Source organism: Neovison vison, chromosome 8 (genome assembly GCF_020171115.1).
Source record: "Neovison vison isolate M4711 chromosome 8, ASM_NN_V1, whole genome shotgun sequence".
NCBI classification, from domain to species: domain Eukaryota; kingdom Metazoa; phylum Chordata; class Mammalia; order Carnivora; family Mustelidae; genus Neogale; species Neogale vison.
The window spans coordinates 23,980,581-23,998,737 of NC_058098.1; the positions used below are offsets into that span (position 1 = coordinate 23,980,581).

General features: G+C 36.4%; 1 protein-coding gene across 7 annotated transcripts in view; it reads right to left on the reverse strand.

The window, feature by feature from the left end:
• Positions 1-18,157, reverse strand: part of ITCH (itchy E3 ubiquitin protein ligase) — a 134,918-nt gene that overhangs the window by 29,594 nt on the left and 87,167 nt on the right. For all 7 annotated transcript variants that reach the window (XM_044263206.1, XM_044263204.1, XM_044263205.1 and 4 more), the window contains 5 exons: positions 17,755-17,944; positions 16,451-16,546; positions 14,210-14,384; positions 10,211-10,280; positions 5,022-5,106 (listed from right to left, as the gene is read on the reverse strand). In XM_044263206.1, the coding sequence (XP_044119141.1) occupies positions 5,022-5,106; positions 10,211-10,280; positions 14,210-14,384; positions 16,451-16,546; positions 17,755-17,944 (616 nt within the window). The remainder of the gene's footprint in view (positions 1-5,021; positions 5,107-10,210; positions 10,281-14,209; positions 14,385-16,450; positions 16,547-17,754; positions 17,945-18,157) is intronic.

Sequence of the window (18,157 nt, forward strand, 5' to 3'; positions counted from 1 at the left end):
CTTAGTCCAGTGTTTCCCATTGTTTACTAGACCTCTCTATAGATATCCTACAAGCATGTTAAACATGTCAATACATTCATGGAACCACCCTGTTTCCACCTACCTGGCCTGTAATCCCCTCTAATAACCCACCTAAACACCTTCTGGTAACCAAGTTTTGCCCATTCTGCCTTGGAAGCCTTCATTTCATCACTGTTGTCAATCCCCAAGAACATCCTTACCCTGGCATCATTCATCTCTCTTAAAATTTCATAATGGCCACCAAACTGGTTTTCTTGCCTCTAGTCTCACTCTGGTCCTACATTCATTTCATATTGCTGACAGAGTTAGCTCTCTTCTTAAAGTGATATTCACTGTTCACACTACCAATGAATGATAAGCCCTGAACTCTCAACATGGGTCACTCACTCTGCCCTCAGTGATCCCTTTCAGGTTTAACCCCGCACTCTAACTCCAACTCCCTTCCGTGAAGCCTGTGATTTCCAAGAGTAGTGCTACTCACCATTTCCCTTGACAAGACATGATCTGTTATACCTCCAAGTGAAGACTTTCCCCTTGTCCAGAAGATCTTAATTATTCCTCTGCTAAAGCAACTCAACTGTTCTTTCTGAAGTATTTCTAACCACTTCTTAATACCTATCTTTAGACAATGGTTAATCTCTCTCAACTGCAGTTTGTTAAGAATGTATATATAGTAAGACTATAAGAGGAATAAGTGAGACAATGTGAGTAAAAAGCTTCACACATAGTAACCCTCAAGTTGTAACTATTAGTATTCCCCCTACTATAGTGATCATTCTTTTTGAGTCTCTCAAAGTACTTCCTTCAGACTGCTAGCACAGCATTTGCCAAGTTTTTCAGCTTTTGTGTGTATGGCAACAACTTTCATCCTGCAAATACTATGTGAGCTTTTTTGTTTTGTTTTCTGCTTCTTTTAAAGATTTTATTTGACAGAGAAAGACACAGAGAGGGAACACGAGTGGGGGGAGTGGGAGAGGAAGAAGCAGGCCTCCCACAGAGCCGAGAGCCCAATGTGGGGCTCGATACCAGGACCCTGGCATGACAACGCAAGCTGAAGGCAGCCGCTTAATGACTTAGCCATGCAGGCACCCCGCTACCTGAGTTTTAAAACAGGAACTAGATTATAAGGCAATAGTGCATTTTTATTTGTTATATATTAAAATAACTGGGGCATCAGGATAAATATCCAAAACTGCTTACTTGTGAACTTAAGACATTTTTGCATTTTAAAATATTCCACTAGAATGGATAGAGATTATTGAATACCTCCTTTGTAGTTTGTATTTGTGTGTTCCGTCATAATGGTAACTAGTCTTTTTAACTAGTTAGGTGTAAGTGTTCCAAGTTTTTACCCATATTTGCTAGTTTGTTTTCCTCTATTCTACAGCTTCAGATTTTCTGACCTGGTGCGTTCAGTGAGAGAAGGGAAAAAAAATGGAAATGTCCAAGTTCACATCAGAAAGGAAGAAAGAGAGGAGTTAGGGGCATTTAAGCTGACTGGTTTTAGAGAGCCACTACTGCTGACCGGATTGTCATCTTCCTCAAATGTACTTCAGAGGAATAAAAGGCTAAGAACCATTGTTCAGAACAGTATTCTGTAAACTGTGTTGAAAGGTTAAGAACATTCAGCTTTATTCACAGAGCTGAACAGAAATGTCAGATAAAATGGATTACCAAAAATTTTTTAAAAGTTAACATTTATTTGTTATAATTTATTTTCAAGATAAGCTCAGTAACAAACTGTTGTCTTGAAAACAAACAGGATAGAACTGGGTCATTTGTACTGTTTATTAAGATACAATTCTCACTTCAGCTCTGACCTTTTAAAAGTCTAAGGGGGAACAAAAAATGATAGTAAATTACAGAAAGGTGACATGGTTCATTCTGTCCTTCAAGAGAGAGTTTTACAGAGCAATTTAAAATGTTACCTTTGAAATTCTTCTTCCTTTTAGGGAAAATGAATATATTTAAGTTAAATATTAACATAAAAAATATGACGTTAGTATCCAGAAGCAGATTTTATTTTATTTTTAAAGATTTATTTATTTATTTGACAGACAGAAATCACAAGGAGGCAGAGAGGCAGGCAGAGAGAGAGGAGGAAGCAGGCTCCCCACTGAGCAGAGAGCCCGATGCAGGGCTCGATCCCAGGACCCTGGGATCATGACCTGAGCCGAAGGCAGAGGCTTTAACCCACTGAGCCACCCAGGCGCCCCCAGAAGCAGATTTTAAATTTAAACTGTATTATTAGAACAAAAGTTCTTAACTTTGAGTCAAGGGATGTGTGAAGAATTAATCATATCAAAAGAGAGGTGTGGCCTCTGCCCTCTGTTACTGGGAGGTGACTGCTAGGCCTCTAGAATGTCCTGCATGTCAGGAATACCTCTGTTTGCTTGGGAAATTTGAACACCAGAGAGTCAACAATGTGATTTATGATGGAGGCTTTGGGACACCTCCCATCAACTGCAACTTCTGGAGTAACTAGATACTGACTCTCAAACTCTCAAACTCAAACTTTGGGACAGGGCTAGAGACTAAAGGTTAGCAATGCAAGCAGTACATAATGGAGCCCCAATAAAAACTCTGGATGTAAGAGACTCAGGTGAGATTTGCTGGTTGCTGATCCTCCACACATATTATTCCATAGCAATTCTGGGTATTTAGGACCTTCTCACATTCTGTCCTGTATTTCTTCCTTCAGCTGCTTGTAATTTGTATGCCTTCCCTATGATAAATGTAACTGTGAGTATAACAAGCTTCAAGTGAGCTCTAGTCTCTCAAGTGAGTTATCAAACCTGAAAGTGGTTGTGGGAACCCCTAAGTCCATACCCAGTTGGTCTGAAGTGAGGGCAATTTTGGGGGATCTCCCAGTTTGTGGTTGATGTCTAAAGTGAGGGAATTCTTGGGGAGACTGCTCTCCAACTTTACAGCTTGCCAAATTCCTTGCAGAATGGAACCTTCTGGTGGTCTGATAAATGCACAGTATTAGATTTTATTATGGGCTGAATTGTGTTCATCCACAGATTCCTATATACTAACCATCAGGAGCTCAGAATGTGACCTTATTTGGAAATAGGGTCACTGCAGACATTATCAGTTAAGATGAGATCATACTGGAGTACAGTGAGCCATTAATCCAATAGGGCTGGAGTCCTTATAAAAAGGGGAAATTTGGACACTTGACATTTGCAGACCTGAAGAATGCTATGCGAAAACTGCAGTTATGCTGCCACAAACCAAACTACCAGAAGCTGGAGTGGAGTGTGGTGGGGATGGGGTGGCTGGGTGATGGACACCGGGGAGGGTATGAGTTGTGGGGAGTGCTGTGTACTCACTATAGGTCTGTGATGAATCACAGACCTATGCCCCTGAAACAAATAACACATTATGTGTTAATTAAAAAAAAAAAAGAATTTCCTTTCTCTTTAGGGCTGGATAATATTCCACTGTATGTATACATCACATTTGGTTTATCCATCCATCTCCTGATGGACACGTAAGTTGCTTCTATCTTTTGGCTACTGTCAATAAACACGATTTATGAATGTAAGTATACAAGGAAGTGTTTGAGTCCTTGCTTTCACTTCTTTTGGGTATACCTAGGAGAACTGCTGGATACATTAATTTATGTTTAGCTTTTTGAGGAGCCATCAAATTGTTTTCCACAGTTGTGCACTGTTTTACATTCCCACCAGCAATGCAGGAGAGTTCCCCAATTTCTCTATATCCTCAATAAGGATCATTGTTTCTGTTCCATGATAGTAATGGATATAAGCTAAGGCATGGAACAAATCCTTTTAGTGCCTTCCAAGGGAGCAAAGCCCTGCCTATACCTTGATTCTAGACGTCTAGCCTCCTGAATCTCTTGAACTATGAGACAAATTTGTATTGTTTAAGCCACTCAATTTGTGGTACTTTGTTAAGGCAGCTCTAACAAACTAATACAAGAACTATTACATAATGCTACAAAGAAAAACAAGTAGTGGCGCCTGGGCGGCTCAGCTGGTTAGCGTCTGCCTTTGGCTCAGGTCGTGATCCTGGTGTCCTGGGATGGAGCCCCACATTGGGCCGACTGCTCAGTGGGGAGCCTGCTTCTCCCTTTCCCTTGCTGCTCCTCTTGCTTCTGCTCCCTCACTCGGAATGAAGGAAGGAAGGATGGGCAAGTATATACACAGTTACCAAACATTAAAAAAACAAACTTGTCTCTGAGATCAAACTTCCAGTTATGAAATGCCACAGGGATGTAAAGTACAACAAAGGGAATACAGCCAGTAATACTGTAAAAACTTTGGTGACAGAGGGTAATTAGATTTATTAGGTGATAATTTCATAATGTATATAAATGTCAAATCACCATATTGTACACCTGAAACTAATACAATACCTTATGTTAATTATACTTCAGTGAAAAGGAAAACTTGTAATAACAGTATGTGTCTCTTTGTCAATATATTAACTAGCAAGTTCTTGCAGTATGTGTAAAGTATATTTTGAGATAACTGCAACAATTGCAAAATGCTATTTTAAAAAAAGTATGATTTCTACTGGTAGGAGAGTCCAAGGCACTGCTAATTCCACTATGGTTGTAGCGTACGATCAGAATGGATGGGAACACTCAATTTCAGGTAAAAGTTAATATAACTGAATCTGTGTTTATTCCCTCTTAAGCCACGTATCCCCTGAATTTTCTCTAGTGATCTCAGGTTGCAAAACCTGCGTTAGAGCTATTAATCTGGACTTACTAATAATAAGTAGGAATTTTTAAATACATAGTATATTTGTATGAACCAATGACTTTTTTCCTGTACTCTCAAGAAACCCACATCTTTTATATACAATAATAACAGTGTAATTTTTTTCTCTTTCTAAAGTATATGGGTGAGTAATGTTTAAGGACTTTGGGGGAAGAACCTGTAACTTGATTTCTTCCATAACTGAGTCAGAAATAGGGTATAATCTTCATGAGATTATCTATATATTAGTAACTGAAAGTTTCTTACCCTTGACTTCTGGGATCTTCCCACTGTGTGATACGAGTGTTGTGGTTGACAAAGTATACTCTACCATTGCTGTCTGTTCTCTTCTCTTAAAGAAAGAAAAAAAAAGGCAAAGCATTAGGGTTGGCATTGTCTTCTTCCACAAACTAAAATAAAATGTGCTGAATTTTCCCATTTCTCATTGCACTGATTTTTATAGCTTCCAAATCACAACTTTAAGAGGTTTGATTTACTCTTTCACTTTTAAATTCATATACCTGCTAGAGCTATTAAAATATCATTACATTTTAGAAGCTAAACAGACTTAATTCACAATGTCCTGCCTACAGGACCTTTTTGTTCAATCTAACCAAAAGCAGCAAGAATAATTAACATTTTAATTTTTCATACATGACCTCATTTTATCCTTAATATTAGTCCCAGGAGTAGATAGTTTCATTTCATCTTCATGATAGGGAAACTTGGACAGGTTAAGTGACCTGCTCAAAATCTCAGAATTGAGTAATAATGACAGGATGGAAAGTCAGCTCTCTTTCAGCCATTTTTGGCATACCATATCACCTCCTTTCTTAAAATACAATGGGGGGAGGGATACAACTTGTTTCTTTGCTATATGCTAGGCATTATTCAACTAGAGAAGACACTGTTTCAAAATATATCCTCTTCCCTAATATACTCAGTTCCCAAATCCTAAATATCTAAAGTAACCTTTTATACAAAGGGGGGGCAAAGGGCTCAGTTCTTTAGTTTACTGCCTTTGAAACTGCAGCTTCTTTCCTCCATCTACCTCTTGCTTTAGGATTCTCCTTGTTTTCTTATTCCCATTCTACACAATTTCCCCTGAATTCCTGAGCTTTCTCAGTAAGGTTTAGGAGACATGTAGATATCATCTTCTCTTTTAATAAAAGAAGAGTTAGTCCTTGAAATTTTAATATTAAGTTTGTTGTTTTAAACCACTGAATTCTCTATTCCATGACCAATTAATTCTTCTTCAAAAGATAATTTCTATACCTTAATTTTTTTAGATGTTTCAAAATGAGTTAAGTTTAGTAACGAAGAATATAGAATGGATTCCAATATTTTTAAAAGGATAGTTTCTAAAAATTAGCAATTTCAAATAAAACTTTAAGGTTAATTCCAAGTTGATCAAGTTTGTTTTTTGTTTGTTTGTTTGTTTTTGTTTTTTTATTCCTTACAGTTTGAAAAGTTGGTAGCTATTTTTCAAAAAACATTTATTTAGATCCTTTGGATCTTTCGCTGAGCAAGCTACTGCAGGACAAGTCTTGAGCCAAATTATATAGCCATGTCAAGTTAGTATTTGGTAACTTTCAACTGTTATCTCCAGCACTAATTCCATTTAGAGTATAGTGGTAATATGGGAGGTTAGAATGGATATACTAGCGAGTATCATGAACCCCATCCTAACATCTCAGCTATTTACATCACTTGAGCCATAATGGAAAGAGAACCCCAAGTATGTGTAACATACAGATAAATGGGATTCTGCATTTTGTGACACATTGTGAATATTAACACTGGCTTCACTGGTCATGGCATCTTGAGTGTGAAAAGTAACCAACTTTAAGTCTGTCTCTGAGGTAAAAAGAAGCATCCACAGTGCTACAGCTACATAATAATGTTAGTTAATATTCTGGGCAGTCACATTAAATTTCAAATTTTAAAATATATTTGCAGAATCTGGAATTTTTTTCTATCCAAGTAATTTTTAAAGTAATTTTTATAATCTAAAAATAATACCAAGTGCGTATCTGTAAGTTCAGACTTCAAGGCCAGAGATTTTCTCTTCAAAAGTTAACATGAAGCCGGATAAATTCAATCGAAAACTTCTTTTCTATGTATGTTCTAAGTATATACTGCTGATACCAACATTTCTTGAAAGAAGCTGTGAGAAAGAAGGTGGGCGCACTTGCAAACTGAAGGCTCATCTGCTTTTAATGAGAGGAAGTACTGTGACTATAGAGCTGATTTTTATTGAAAAAAGTCACATGATAAACAATACTGAGATTACTGAAGAGCAAAGGGAATGCAGATCAGAGCCCTTCCTGACTTGATGAATAAAACAGTAAAAACCAGAAGCTTCTTGCTGTTCTATGTATTCTTTCACAGAAACTCTCAAAAGGAGAAAATATTTTTATACTTGATGGGTAAAACCAGGTATACAAAGCCCTATTAGACTACACTGTTGAACCAAAAACACTCTTTGTTCTCCAGCCTCTTTAGTTTGCATGTATTAAAAATTCTTCACTGTCAGCTTGTGAGGTGGTAATGTCTAGTCCTAGCATATAAAACCTGAAAGGATGAGGCATCTGGGTGGCTAGGTCGGTTAAGTATCTGAGTCTTGGTCTCAGCTCAGGTCTTGATCTCAGGGTTGTGAGTTCAAGCCCCACATGGAGCCTTCTCATTGATTCCTTCATAAATAAATAACATACTGTGTCACAAAAATAATGCTGTCTATTTCAGAATGTAAACACAGGCTATGAATTGGGGTTTTATTTCCTGGGTAAATCCTGAAGATAAGTCAGGTACGGTTTTGTCTGTAACAGTACCAGTATTGTCACTGGTTCCACAAACAAGGCATGTGCCCCAAAGGCAGAGAGTCATAAAGCAGTGCTTAGTCTAAGTAACAGGGTAATCATGAACTCATCTAGGAAGGGGGGGTACATTTCAACTTCAGAAGTGTGAAACCTAAAAATAAGCAGAATGTAAAATAAGGAAAGAGTCTCATAACATGGGTAAGCTGGGATTGGGTCTTTAGAGGCAATATTTCAGGGAAGAGTTGTTGGCTAACGTTAGAAAAAAAGAGAAAGATCCTAATAGTAATAAATTATTGTTTATAATAATAAATATTAATAATAACTAATTAATAAATATATTTTTATATAAATAATAATAAATACAGAAGGCACCGGAGCTTGCAGGAATTTTTTTTTAATTAAAAAAAATTTTTTTAAAGATTTTATTTGAGATAGAGAGAGAGAGAGACAGCACAAGCAGGGCAGAGGGGCAGGGGGAAAGGGAGAAGCAGACTCCCCACTGAGCAGGGAGCCTGATGCAGGACTCCATCCAAAGACCCTGGAATCATGACCTTGGCTGAAGGCAGACACTCGATGACTGAGTCATCTAAGCACCAGGAAAAGCTTTTTTGCATAAAGGCAACACAGCCTACAATTCACACTTCTAATGAGCAAGCAGTAATTTTTTCCTATAACTGGTCTGGAGAAGGTCCATGTTTCTGACAAAGCTAACTGGTCACTCACTGGTCATTAAGAGGATAATACATGACCTTCACATCCTTTAATTGCATTAATTTCTCCTTTGTAATAGAGACATACAACAATTCTAGAAATAAAGCTGGGAAAACCATCCATGTGTAGTAAAAGCAATCTGACAGGCCTGGTTCAATATGCTTTATATAAAGGCAACATTTCCTTTTCTAAAGTTACTTCGTACCAACCATGCATTCTCCACTCTTTGACTCCAACACAGAAGACTCCTTATCACATTACCAAGCTTTGGTGAAGACAGAAATTCACAATTCACTTTCAAATGCCCTCCCTTTGTTACATGCTAATAACAATAACAATTGTAAGTATTACTTACCATGTTTTTTACCTCTTTGTCTCACAGAGTGTTAAGGATAAATAACCAAAGGGCAATGGGACTTCTCAAGGCAAACTTTATGTCCAGTATCGTATACTGCCCAGATTCCTGTAACCTGGACACATCAATTTTTCTCCATTCCTCAATAAAGTAATGCTAGAGCAATCTATCTTGGTACCAATGCCTCCCAGACTATCTAGAAACATCATTTTCTGATTTTACCCCCAAGTTATGAAATATCTGCGCTCTTGAAGACAAAACTTCAACTAGTTCCATGGCTGGCTTTACTTAGCTGTTTCCTTCTTTCTTTCTTTCTTTCTTTTAAAGATTTATTTATTTGACAGAGAGAGATCACAAGTAGGCAAAGAGGCAGGCAGATAGAGAGGGGGAAGCAGGCTCCCCGTTGAGCAGAGAGCCTGATGTGGGGCTCGATCCTAGAACCCTGAGGTCATGACCCGAGCCAAAGGCAGAGGCTCAAACCCACTGAGCCACCCAGATACCCCATGTTTCTTTCTTTCTATACTCTCTTTGACATCCATGCAAAACTACTTCTATATTGCTGTTTATTCTGAAAACTTGCTACTGTGCTAGGATTCACATATTACCATAAAACAAAAATCTGGTAGGGTACGTAAAATCTATTTATAGAATTTTAATACTAAGATAAATGTACTCAACAGCAAAACATACCCAAGCACTAAGTCCTACCCTAACATGTTCCCCTCCCACTGTAGTTTCAAAATTACATCAACTCAACCAAACTATGAACAGTGTTTTAGAAGCACAAATGTGGTAAAAATATTTAAGCTTTTTATTTTGAAATAATCATTACAGGATGTTCCAAAATTATTCTAAGAATCTCATGTACCCTTCACCAGTTTCTCCCAATGGTAATATCTTATATAGACATAGTACAATAATAAAATCAGGAAAGTGACACTGGTACTTTACTGTTAATTATAGACTTTATTTAATTTTCACCAAATTTTAAGCTAAATTCATTAATGTGAATGTATAATCTATGCACTTTTATCCCATATGTGTAGATTTGTATAATCACTACCATGGCAAAGACACAGAACTACTTCACCGCCACACAAGAACTACTTATATTACCTCCTGTATTTGCACCCACCTGCCACTAGCTCTGTCTCCTAGCAACTACTAATCTGTTTTCCATTTCTCTAATTTTGTCATTTTGACTATATTACATAAACTGAATCATACGGTATATAATCTTTTAAGATGGACTTTTTTTCACTATACATAATCCCCTTGAGGTCCATTCAGAATGTTCTGTGTATTAACCATCCATTTCTTTTTATTGCTAAATGCCCAAAATATTTTTAAACTTTAAAAGAGTAAATTAACTTTGAATTCCAGTAAAAATTAATTGTAATAAGACAATCAACTTAGAACTTCTGGGAAATTTAATACCTGTTTGGCTCTCTGAATTGAACGGACACACCCCAAAAACTTCCCAGATATTCACTCAAGCAAGAACAGGCTATCATCCATAAATACCTGATTTTTAAAATGACAAATGCAATGAAAAAAATCACGGGACTTACCCCATCCAGGTGGCAGGGGACCAAGGGGATCAAATTCTTTATTTTGTGATGTAGTAAACAAATCTTGATTCTAAAAAGAATAACAACAACATCATCAAGAAAAAGGTGAAATAATGAACAACCTAATTAGAACCTTGAAAGCAAGGGTTATGAGCTCTGGTGGTTACCAGTCTTCCCTGGTCATGTGCAATATAACACACTTTTACAGAGTTCACGTCTTAGAGATGTGTCACACAGTTAATGGATATATGCCAATACGCTCTGGAGGGAAAAAAAATCTTTGTAAACATTAATGCTTGAAATTACGTGAAATTCAAATATTACAAATATGTAATCCTTACCCTCAAAAGATCACTTTCTTCTTCAGCCACAACTTAGTAAATTAGAGAAATACATAAATCCCCAAAGAGTCATTTATAAACCACAGTACTCAGAGTCACCAGATGGCTGAGACTAACCTTGTATTTCTAACTCAAAAAGAAGCAGCATATACAAAACATGGGGTATATACAAATATTTTGGAAAGAGTTGCGGGAGTAGGAAGAAGGCTATCAGATGAGGGAAAGAAAAGAATTTCAGTTGTAAAGAGTCGATAAATACAGATCTGTAAAGATTTCTTAAACTTCTACTTCTAATGACCACATTGGTAGAGCCAAAAGTCTGGTTAGAAAAAAGGAAACCATTTTCAACCATTAAAATAAGAGAAGCAAAGGTCATAGTGACCATGTAGGGTTAATGGGTATGTTTTGGTTTAAATGTATAATAAAGTGGAGATAACATGTGGTCTCTCAGGAAGATTTGGTTAAACCCTTTCCCTTTTAGTAAGATAAAATGAGTAAATAATAGATTCTAACTGCTTTTTTTTTTTTTTTAAAGATTTTATCTATTTATTTGAGAGAGAGAAAGAGAGAGAAAGCATGAGACGGGGTAGGGTCAGAAGGAGAAGCAGACTCTCCACCAAGCAGGAAGCCTGACGTGGGACTCCTTCCCAGGACTCCATGATTATGACCTGAGCCAAAGGCAATCGCTTAACCAACTGAGCCACCCAGGCACCTCATTTTCTAACTGTTTTTTAAAGAAAAATTATTAATGGAAAAAAATATTAAAAAAAAAAAAAAAAAGGAAAGTAAACCCTATGTACCCAGCACCAAGACTCAACAAGTTATTAAGACTTTGCCAAATTTTTTCCCCCTCTTCTTTGCTGAATCAGTCATTTCACCCCTATATATTTTAGCATGTCTTTCTAAAATTTGTGGACACCTTCTTCTATAACCACAACATTGTTAATCATACCTAGCAAAGAATCTATGTTAATTTTATCATCTAATATCTGGTCACTAATTAAATGCCTATGATTACTCATTCAAGTCAAAATTCAAAGTCCTCACATTACACTTGGTTGAGTCTCAAGTCTCAGTCTATAGCAGTTCCCCCTATTGTCTCTGGGTGTTTTTTTCCCACATCACTGACTTACTACAGAAACTGGGTAACTGATTGAAAGTTTTAAAGGATATGACATTCTATCTCTGATTAAACAACTCTTGGAAGACAGACCTATCAAGAACTGGCCTTGCTCCTCCTGACAGACATAATTATGAAAAGCACTGAGAGCAGAGAGACCAGGGATAAACACTTATAAAAAGATTTGAATACTGGTTATGGAACAGGTCTGAAAAGTCTGGCATATAACAAACTATTGGGGTAATTTTCTAAGGCCCAAGCCCAAGATCCAAGGCTCTTCCCTGGTTAAGTAAATTGGGGACATACACATTGAAGCCATTGGCCAGAAAGAGCAATTACAGTGTTCCAACATCAACCATTTCTATTCTGAGGCTAAAGATGTTAGGTGTAGAGGTGTTTGGCTGGCTCAGTCAGTAGAGCATGTGACTCTTGATCTTGTGATTGTGAGTTCAAGCCCCACATTGGGTGTGGAGCCCACTTAAGGGAAAAAAAAAAAAAAAAAGCTAGGTGTATGAGAGTCTACTGACCTATAACCAGGAAAACAAAGACCACTTTATAAAATAGACTTTCTTAGCAATACGCCACCACCCCATCACTTTTTAAGCAGCTGATAGTTAAGAATGCTTAATTCATTAATTCAGTTAATACTGCCAGCTATGTTAAAGGTAACTAAAATAGGCTGTTTAAATTATGATTTAAAACACGTTCTATAACAAGAACAAAGTGGAAGAATTTTAAAAAGTGGTCAGATTATTTTTGGATAAGAGTAAAAAAATAAAACAAAACAACAAAACAACAACAAAAAACCATGGACAATGAGGTAAAAGGCTGCAATTCAAAGGAGGTTCCAAAGACTCTGAGTATCAAATTGGTGAAGTTTACAATGAAGCAATATATACTGTTGGTGCCCTGGAAATACATGCTAAACCAGTGTTGCAAAACAATGTTTTAAAGAAGAAATACTGAAAAATTAAGATAAAGAGCACATTTACAATGTGGGAATGAAAACTATGAGGGAATGAAAACTAACATTTCTATCCATCTAATAATATGTGCCAAACATATTAGGAACTTTATTTTATAGAATCCTCAAAAAAATTCCTCAGGAAATTTTGTAACAGATAAAGTAAATGAGCCCTGGTGAGGTTAAGTGACTTTCTCAAAGTCATCTAGAGAAATTAACTGTGTTATTAGGACTCAAGCCCAGATGTGTCTGACTCCAAAGCCCATGTTCTTTCCACTGAACACCTATGTGGAAAATAGCTTTAAAGAAGCAGGCAAACTAGGCATTCAACCCTAGAAGAAATTTGGCCAGGTATATCAAAGCTATTATAATTTAGAAAGAAGGGAAGATGTAAAACAGCATAGGAAAAAAAAAAATGGGTAGGATCAGGTAGGCAAGAGACAAATGAATTTCACTTCTAAAACCACTGGGAAGAAATATAATGACTGCTGCCTATAGAAAGGGGCAGGAAAAACTGTTATATGAAAGAATCTTAATCATAACAGGTAGTGAAGGGAAGCCTGGTGATAAAGAAGAATTTGTTTAAATCAGTGTCTGAAACCGTTATGGTGATTAAATCCAAGAAATAGATAAAAATATGGAGAAAAGGGGAAATAATGCTCAGAGAGGACAGAAATGTAATCTGATGTATTCTAACAGGGATGATACCAATGGTGGTGGAGGGGAAGAGATGAAAATGGAGGTCAGTTCTCCTGAACTCTTGAAGACCTTATTTTCTTTGGTTTTAAGTTCTACATAATACTCAAACAAATCCCTTTTGTTTGGCCCACAGAATCATATTTCTCCAAGGACTATTTTCCTTTCCTCAGAGAAAGGATCTGTAATACTTTATGATTTGAGAGACTATAAAATTCCTAGCACCAAAGATTGCATTAAAAAAAATTAATATATTTTGGTGAACTTACAGCTATTTTTGCAGTATTACTCTGAAGAAAAATATGTACAACCTTAAACCATTTCCAAAAGAAAATATTTGCATACCAAAGATAATATAGTTTTGAAGCCAGAGTACATAGTTAGCATAATCATATAAGGAATTAAATCTCCTTAGTCTCCCAGCACACCAATTAATTAGGTAACCTGTGCTTTCATGTTACAAAGTGATTCAATTCTGTCACTAGTTCTATATAACCACTTAATAGTCAGGTGCTCTTAGAGTCAAACCTTCAAATATTCTGCCAAGCTAGGGAGCATTAAATTCAGAACTGTCTTAGTTCTCTTCAAACCACTTGGGTTTATTTTTATTATCCTTTTGTCCATGGATTTTAAGTTGTCCTAACTTCCTTTTTTATTTTTGACATTAACAAAGCAAAGGAGGTTGAACTTTAGAAGTTTTCGAAGAGGTAAGAATAGATCACATGCACAGAATACTCAAGACAAGATATAAATATAGTATATATCAACAGCAACAACTGGGTGCCCTCTTGTCTTTTAGTACTTAACATTTCATATGCAAAAAAAAAAAAGGTTAAAAACAAATATTTATTAAGTTTATAGTATAACAGGCTGCTTACCCCATAAATAAATCTCTGGTTAAACTGCTGCATTGCTCCTTGCAGCTGACTACGTTGGAGCTGCCACTGTTCATAGTTCCGGACGGATTCCAATGTTGGCCTCTGCCACGTTGTTGTTCTTGTGAAATGGTCAACATAGTAAATTCGTCCCATGTTATCAACCCGACGTTCCCAGCTAAATCAGGACAAAAACAACCTAATTCAATAATTACTTGTGATACAGATATGAATTGAACAGGACTTTATCTTGGCCCTGGTGCAGGTTTGGTAAGATTTTACCTTAAATTATTTTTGATTTACCTGAACTCTTTCTATTTTATATGTTTTTAAATGGTCATTAAGTGAACACAAAAGAAATGCTTTTAAAAATTTCTTTTCTTAAAAGTTAAGATGTATAGGGCGCCTGGGTGGCTCAGTGGGTTAAGCCGCTGCCTTCGGCTCAGGTCATGATCTCAGGGTCCTGGGATCGAGTCCCGCATCGGGCTCTCTGCTCAGCAGGGAGCCTGCTTCCCTCTCTCTCTCTGCCTGCGTCTCTGTCTACTTGTGATTTCTCTCTGTCAAAATGAATAAATAAAAAAAAATCTTTAAAAAAAATATATAAAAGCCTAAGTATAAGATGAAATTTAAAAAAAAAAAAAGTTAAGATGTATCAAGTTTTAAAAATACAATGCTTATTTAGTGATTAAGTCTCAAATAGTAATTAAGAAAAAAGTCCTCCCATTTTCTTTCCAATGTTCTTTTGACTGTTGAAATCTTAATAGGAAGGGACAGAATTGTACCTACAGCTTTTCACAGATATCAAAAAGCACTTTTCCCATAAAATTACAACAACTGATCATGGGTGCATGGTATTTTTTAAAAAAATTTATTTTAGAGAGAGGGAAAGTACGCAGGGGGTGGGGGAAGAGGGAGAGAGACAATCTCAAGCAGACTCCCCACTGAGCAGGGAGCCTGACATGGGGCTTGATCTTACAACCCTGAGATCATGACCTGAGCCTAAATCAAAAGCTGGCTGCTTAACTGAGACACCCAGGTGCCCCTCAAATGGGTTCATAATATTAAGTAAACATTAAAACAATAACTTATTGATTTCTACTTTGTTGTTTGTGGTTATTTCCAATATTCTCTATTATAAATAGTAAAATAATAAATACCTTTAATACATCAATTTTTTTCTCCCTTTGCATTACTTCTTTAGGATAAATTTCCTAGACAGGATTACTAAGAGTATGTGCATTACTATAGTTATATATACTTTCTGTAAGAATTGCAACAAATTTATACCACCACTAGCAATATTATGTAATAAAGTTCCTCTACAAACTCACCAACACTGGATACTATCTGCTAATTAGTAAGTAAAACAGTACCTTTTAAGTGTATATTTGAGATAACAGCAAGAGTAAATATTTCCCCATGTTTGCTACTGACTTCCCTTGAATAAAAATATTTTCTTCCATGTTCTATAATGTAAATGTTAAATGCTTAACATCATGCATTAATACAGACTTTAATTCCCCAACTATTCTGCAATGACTTCAATATTATATATTTAAGTTTCTTATATAATAGGGACTTTATCTCATATATATGATGGGGCTATAACAATTCTTATTCAGTTACATTAAAATTAATGAGTTAAATTAATTTATTAAAATTAATTAGAATTAATCTAAATCTAAAACTAACTAAAATTAATCCATTAAATTAAAATAATTACTCTTTTTTTTTTTAAAAAGATTTTATTTATTTATTTGACAGACAGAGATCACAAGTAGGCAGAGAGGCAGGCAGAGAGAGAGAGAGGGAAGCAGGCTCCCCGCCGAGCAGAGAGCCCGACGCGGGACTCGATCCCAGGACCCTGAGATCATGACCTGAGCCTAAGGCAGCGGCTTAACCCACTGAGCCACCCAGGCGCCCCTAAAATAATTACTCTTGAAGAAACTAATTCTAAAACCCTATGGTTTGAGCCAGGTAAAATACAGAAAGGAAAACACGGAAATAGAAAGACCTATGGAATCTTTAGGTCAGAAATGAATAAAAATAAATCATTCATCATTTTCAATCAATTCTCTCTCCTTTCTAGTTTGCACCTACCACAACACAAAGTGGATGCTTTGTGGAAGCTTCGGAAAAGACTGAAAGGAAGAGGAAAGGTAGGAATATAGGGAAGATTCTGTACAGATATAATCTATAGTTCTGAATAAATAACTTTTCTTCTTCTTTAATTCAGATACTTACCCAGGAGGTAGAGGTTCTGGTCTATCCCATGTTGTTCTTTTTTCAATATGATCTACATAGTAAACTCGCCCATGCTGGTCCACTCTCTGCTCCCAACTTAAACAGAAAAATTTTAAAAAATGATAAAGCACTTATCTTTGCTATCTTCTATGACCATATTACAGAATTAAGGCAAAAAAGCATGTTAATTTCTAAAGAAGGTATCAAAAGAAGTTAGGAATAAAGTAAAAAAACGTTATCCTGAGGATGACAGAGTGGATAAGACTTCTGCAGCGGTATCTGCTCAAGAGGTGCCTTATATTTCTGAAGAGATTGAGGTACATGCACTCAGGAGACAAAGTCTAGCTCAATCTGATCATGGCATATGCAAGAATTGGTGGGGAAAAAAAATGCTGTAATTAATGTTTTGAAATCTTAAGAAAGACTAAGCTAACTGAAAGGCAAAAAACTATGTGTGCTCTAGAAGAACTGAAATCAGACTAAGATTTTGTCAGATGTATCTCTGCACAGTCTAACAGACAAAATCAGTCTGGGTATTCTAGTCTCCTTGATGGGTTAATGCCCAAAGAGAAGAAGACAGAAATGAACCATCACAATTTAGAAGTACCAATCACTTTGGAGAGCACAAGTTTCTGTTTGCTAATCCCTTGCACAAATAATTTTCTATTTTGGTTTCCCATGTAGGTTTCGCAAAAGGAAAATGGCCCAACTACCCACAAATAATATCTGTTTAGCAACCAAAAGTTTCACCATGAGGGTTTCTTAATTTATCAAGCAATTAATTTTAATTAGATTCCAAGCTCTGGATTAACTGAATGCCACAATGTATATATGTACATAAACTATTAGAGTATTAATTTTTAAAATAATTAGTAGAGATTAAAATGGGGTCATGAGTACCAATTTTGTTTCTTAAATTATTATTACTTTGCTATAATGATTCTATGATGGAAAAATTTTATTTTAAAAAGTGGGTTTTTTTTCTCCTTCAAAGAGAAAGTAATCCGAATTAGGTATCTATTTTATTACATTGCATTGGTTAACTTTCTATGGTCCAGAGTCCTTCAATTTAAAAAACACAAAACAAACAACAGAAACCTTTGCCCCGGAAATGAGAGGGTGTGATTTCTAATGTGGTGAGTTTTTTTTGGTTCAGTTTGACTCTAGACACAGCATACCCAAAATCAATCACCACTGCTTTAGGATGTTTTTTTTAAAGAACGGAGTTCAGTATTATTGTCCTTATTAGTAAGAACACGCAGAAGCCTAAAACAAACAAATAGTAACCAAAAACAGTTACTTACCCAGGTGGTAGGGGAGCCTGAGGTACAGGATTTAATGGCCGAGGGCCTGAGCCTCCAGATATAGTCAGAGGAATTATTAATCCAGATGTTGCTCCTTCAGATGTATTTGAATTTATATTTGTTGGTGGCAGAGAGCCTGTACTGGATCCATCACTTTCAGAAGTGGCAGATGGGGAACCATTGACAGATGCTATAAAAGATTTGTGGAAAACAACAATCTTTGATTTTCAGAATTCCAAATTCAGGATAGAATTTTAACTTTAAAAAATAAAAAGGTAGGGGGCGCCTGGGTGGCTCAGTGGGTTAAAGCCTCTGCCTTCAGCTCAGGTCATGGTCTCACAGCCCTGGGATCGAGCCCTGCCATCAGGCTCTCTGCTAGGCAGGGAGCTCGCTTCCCCTCTCT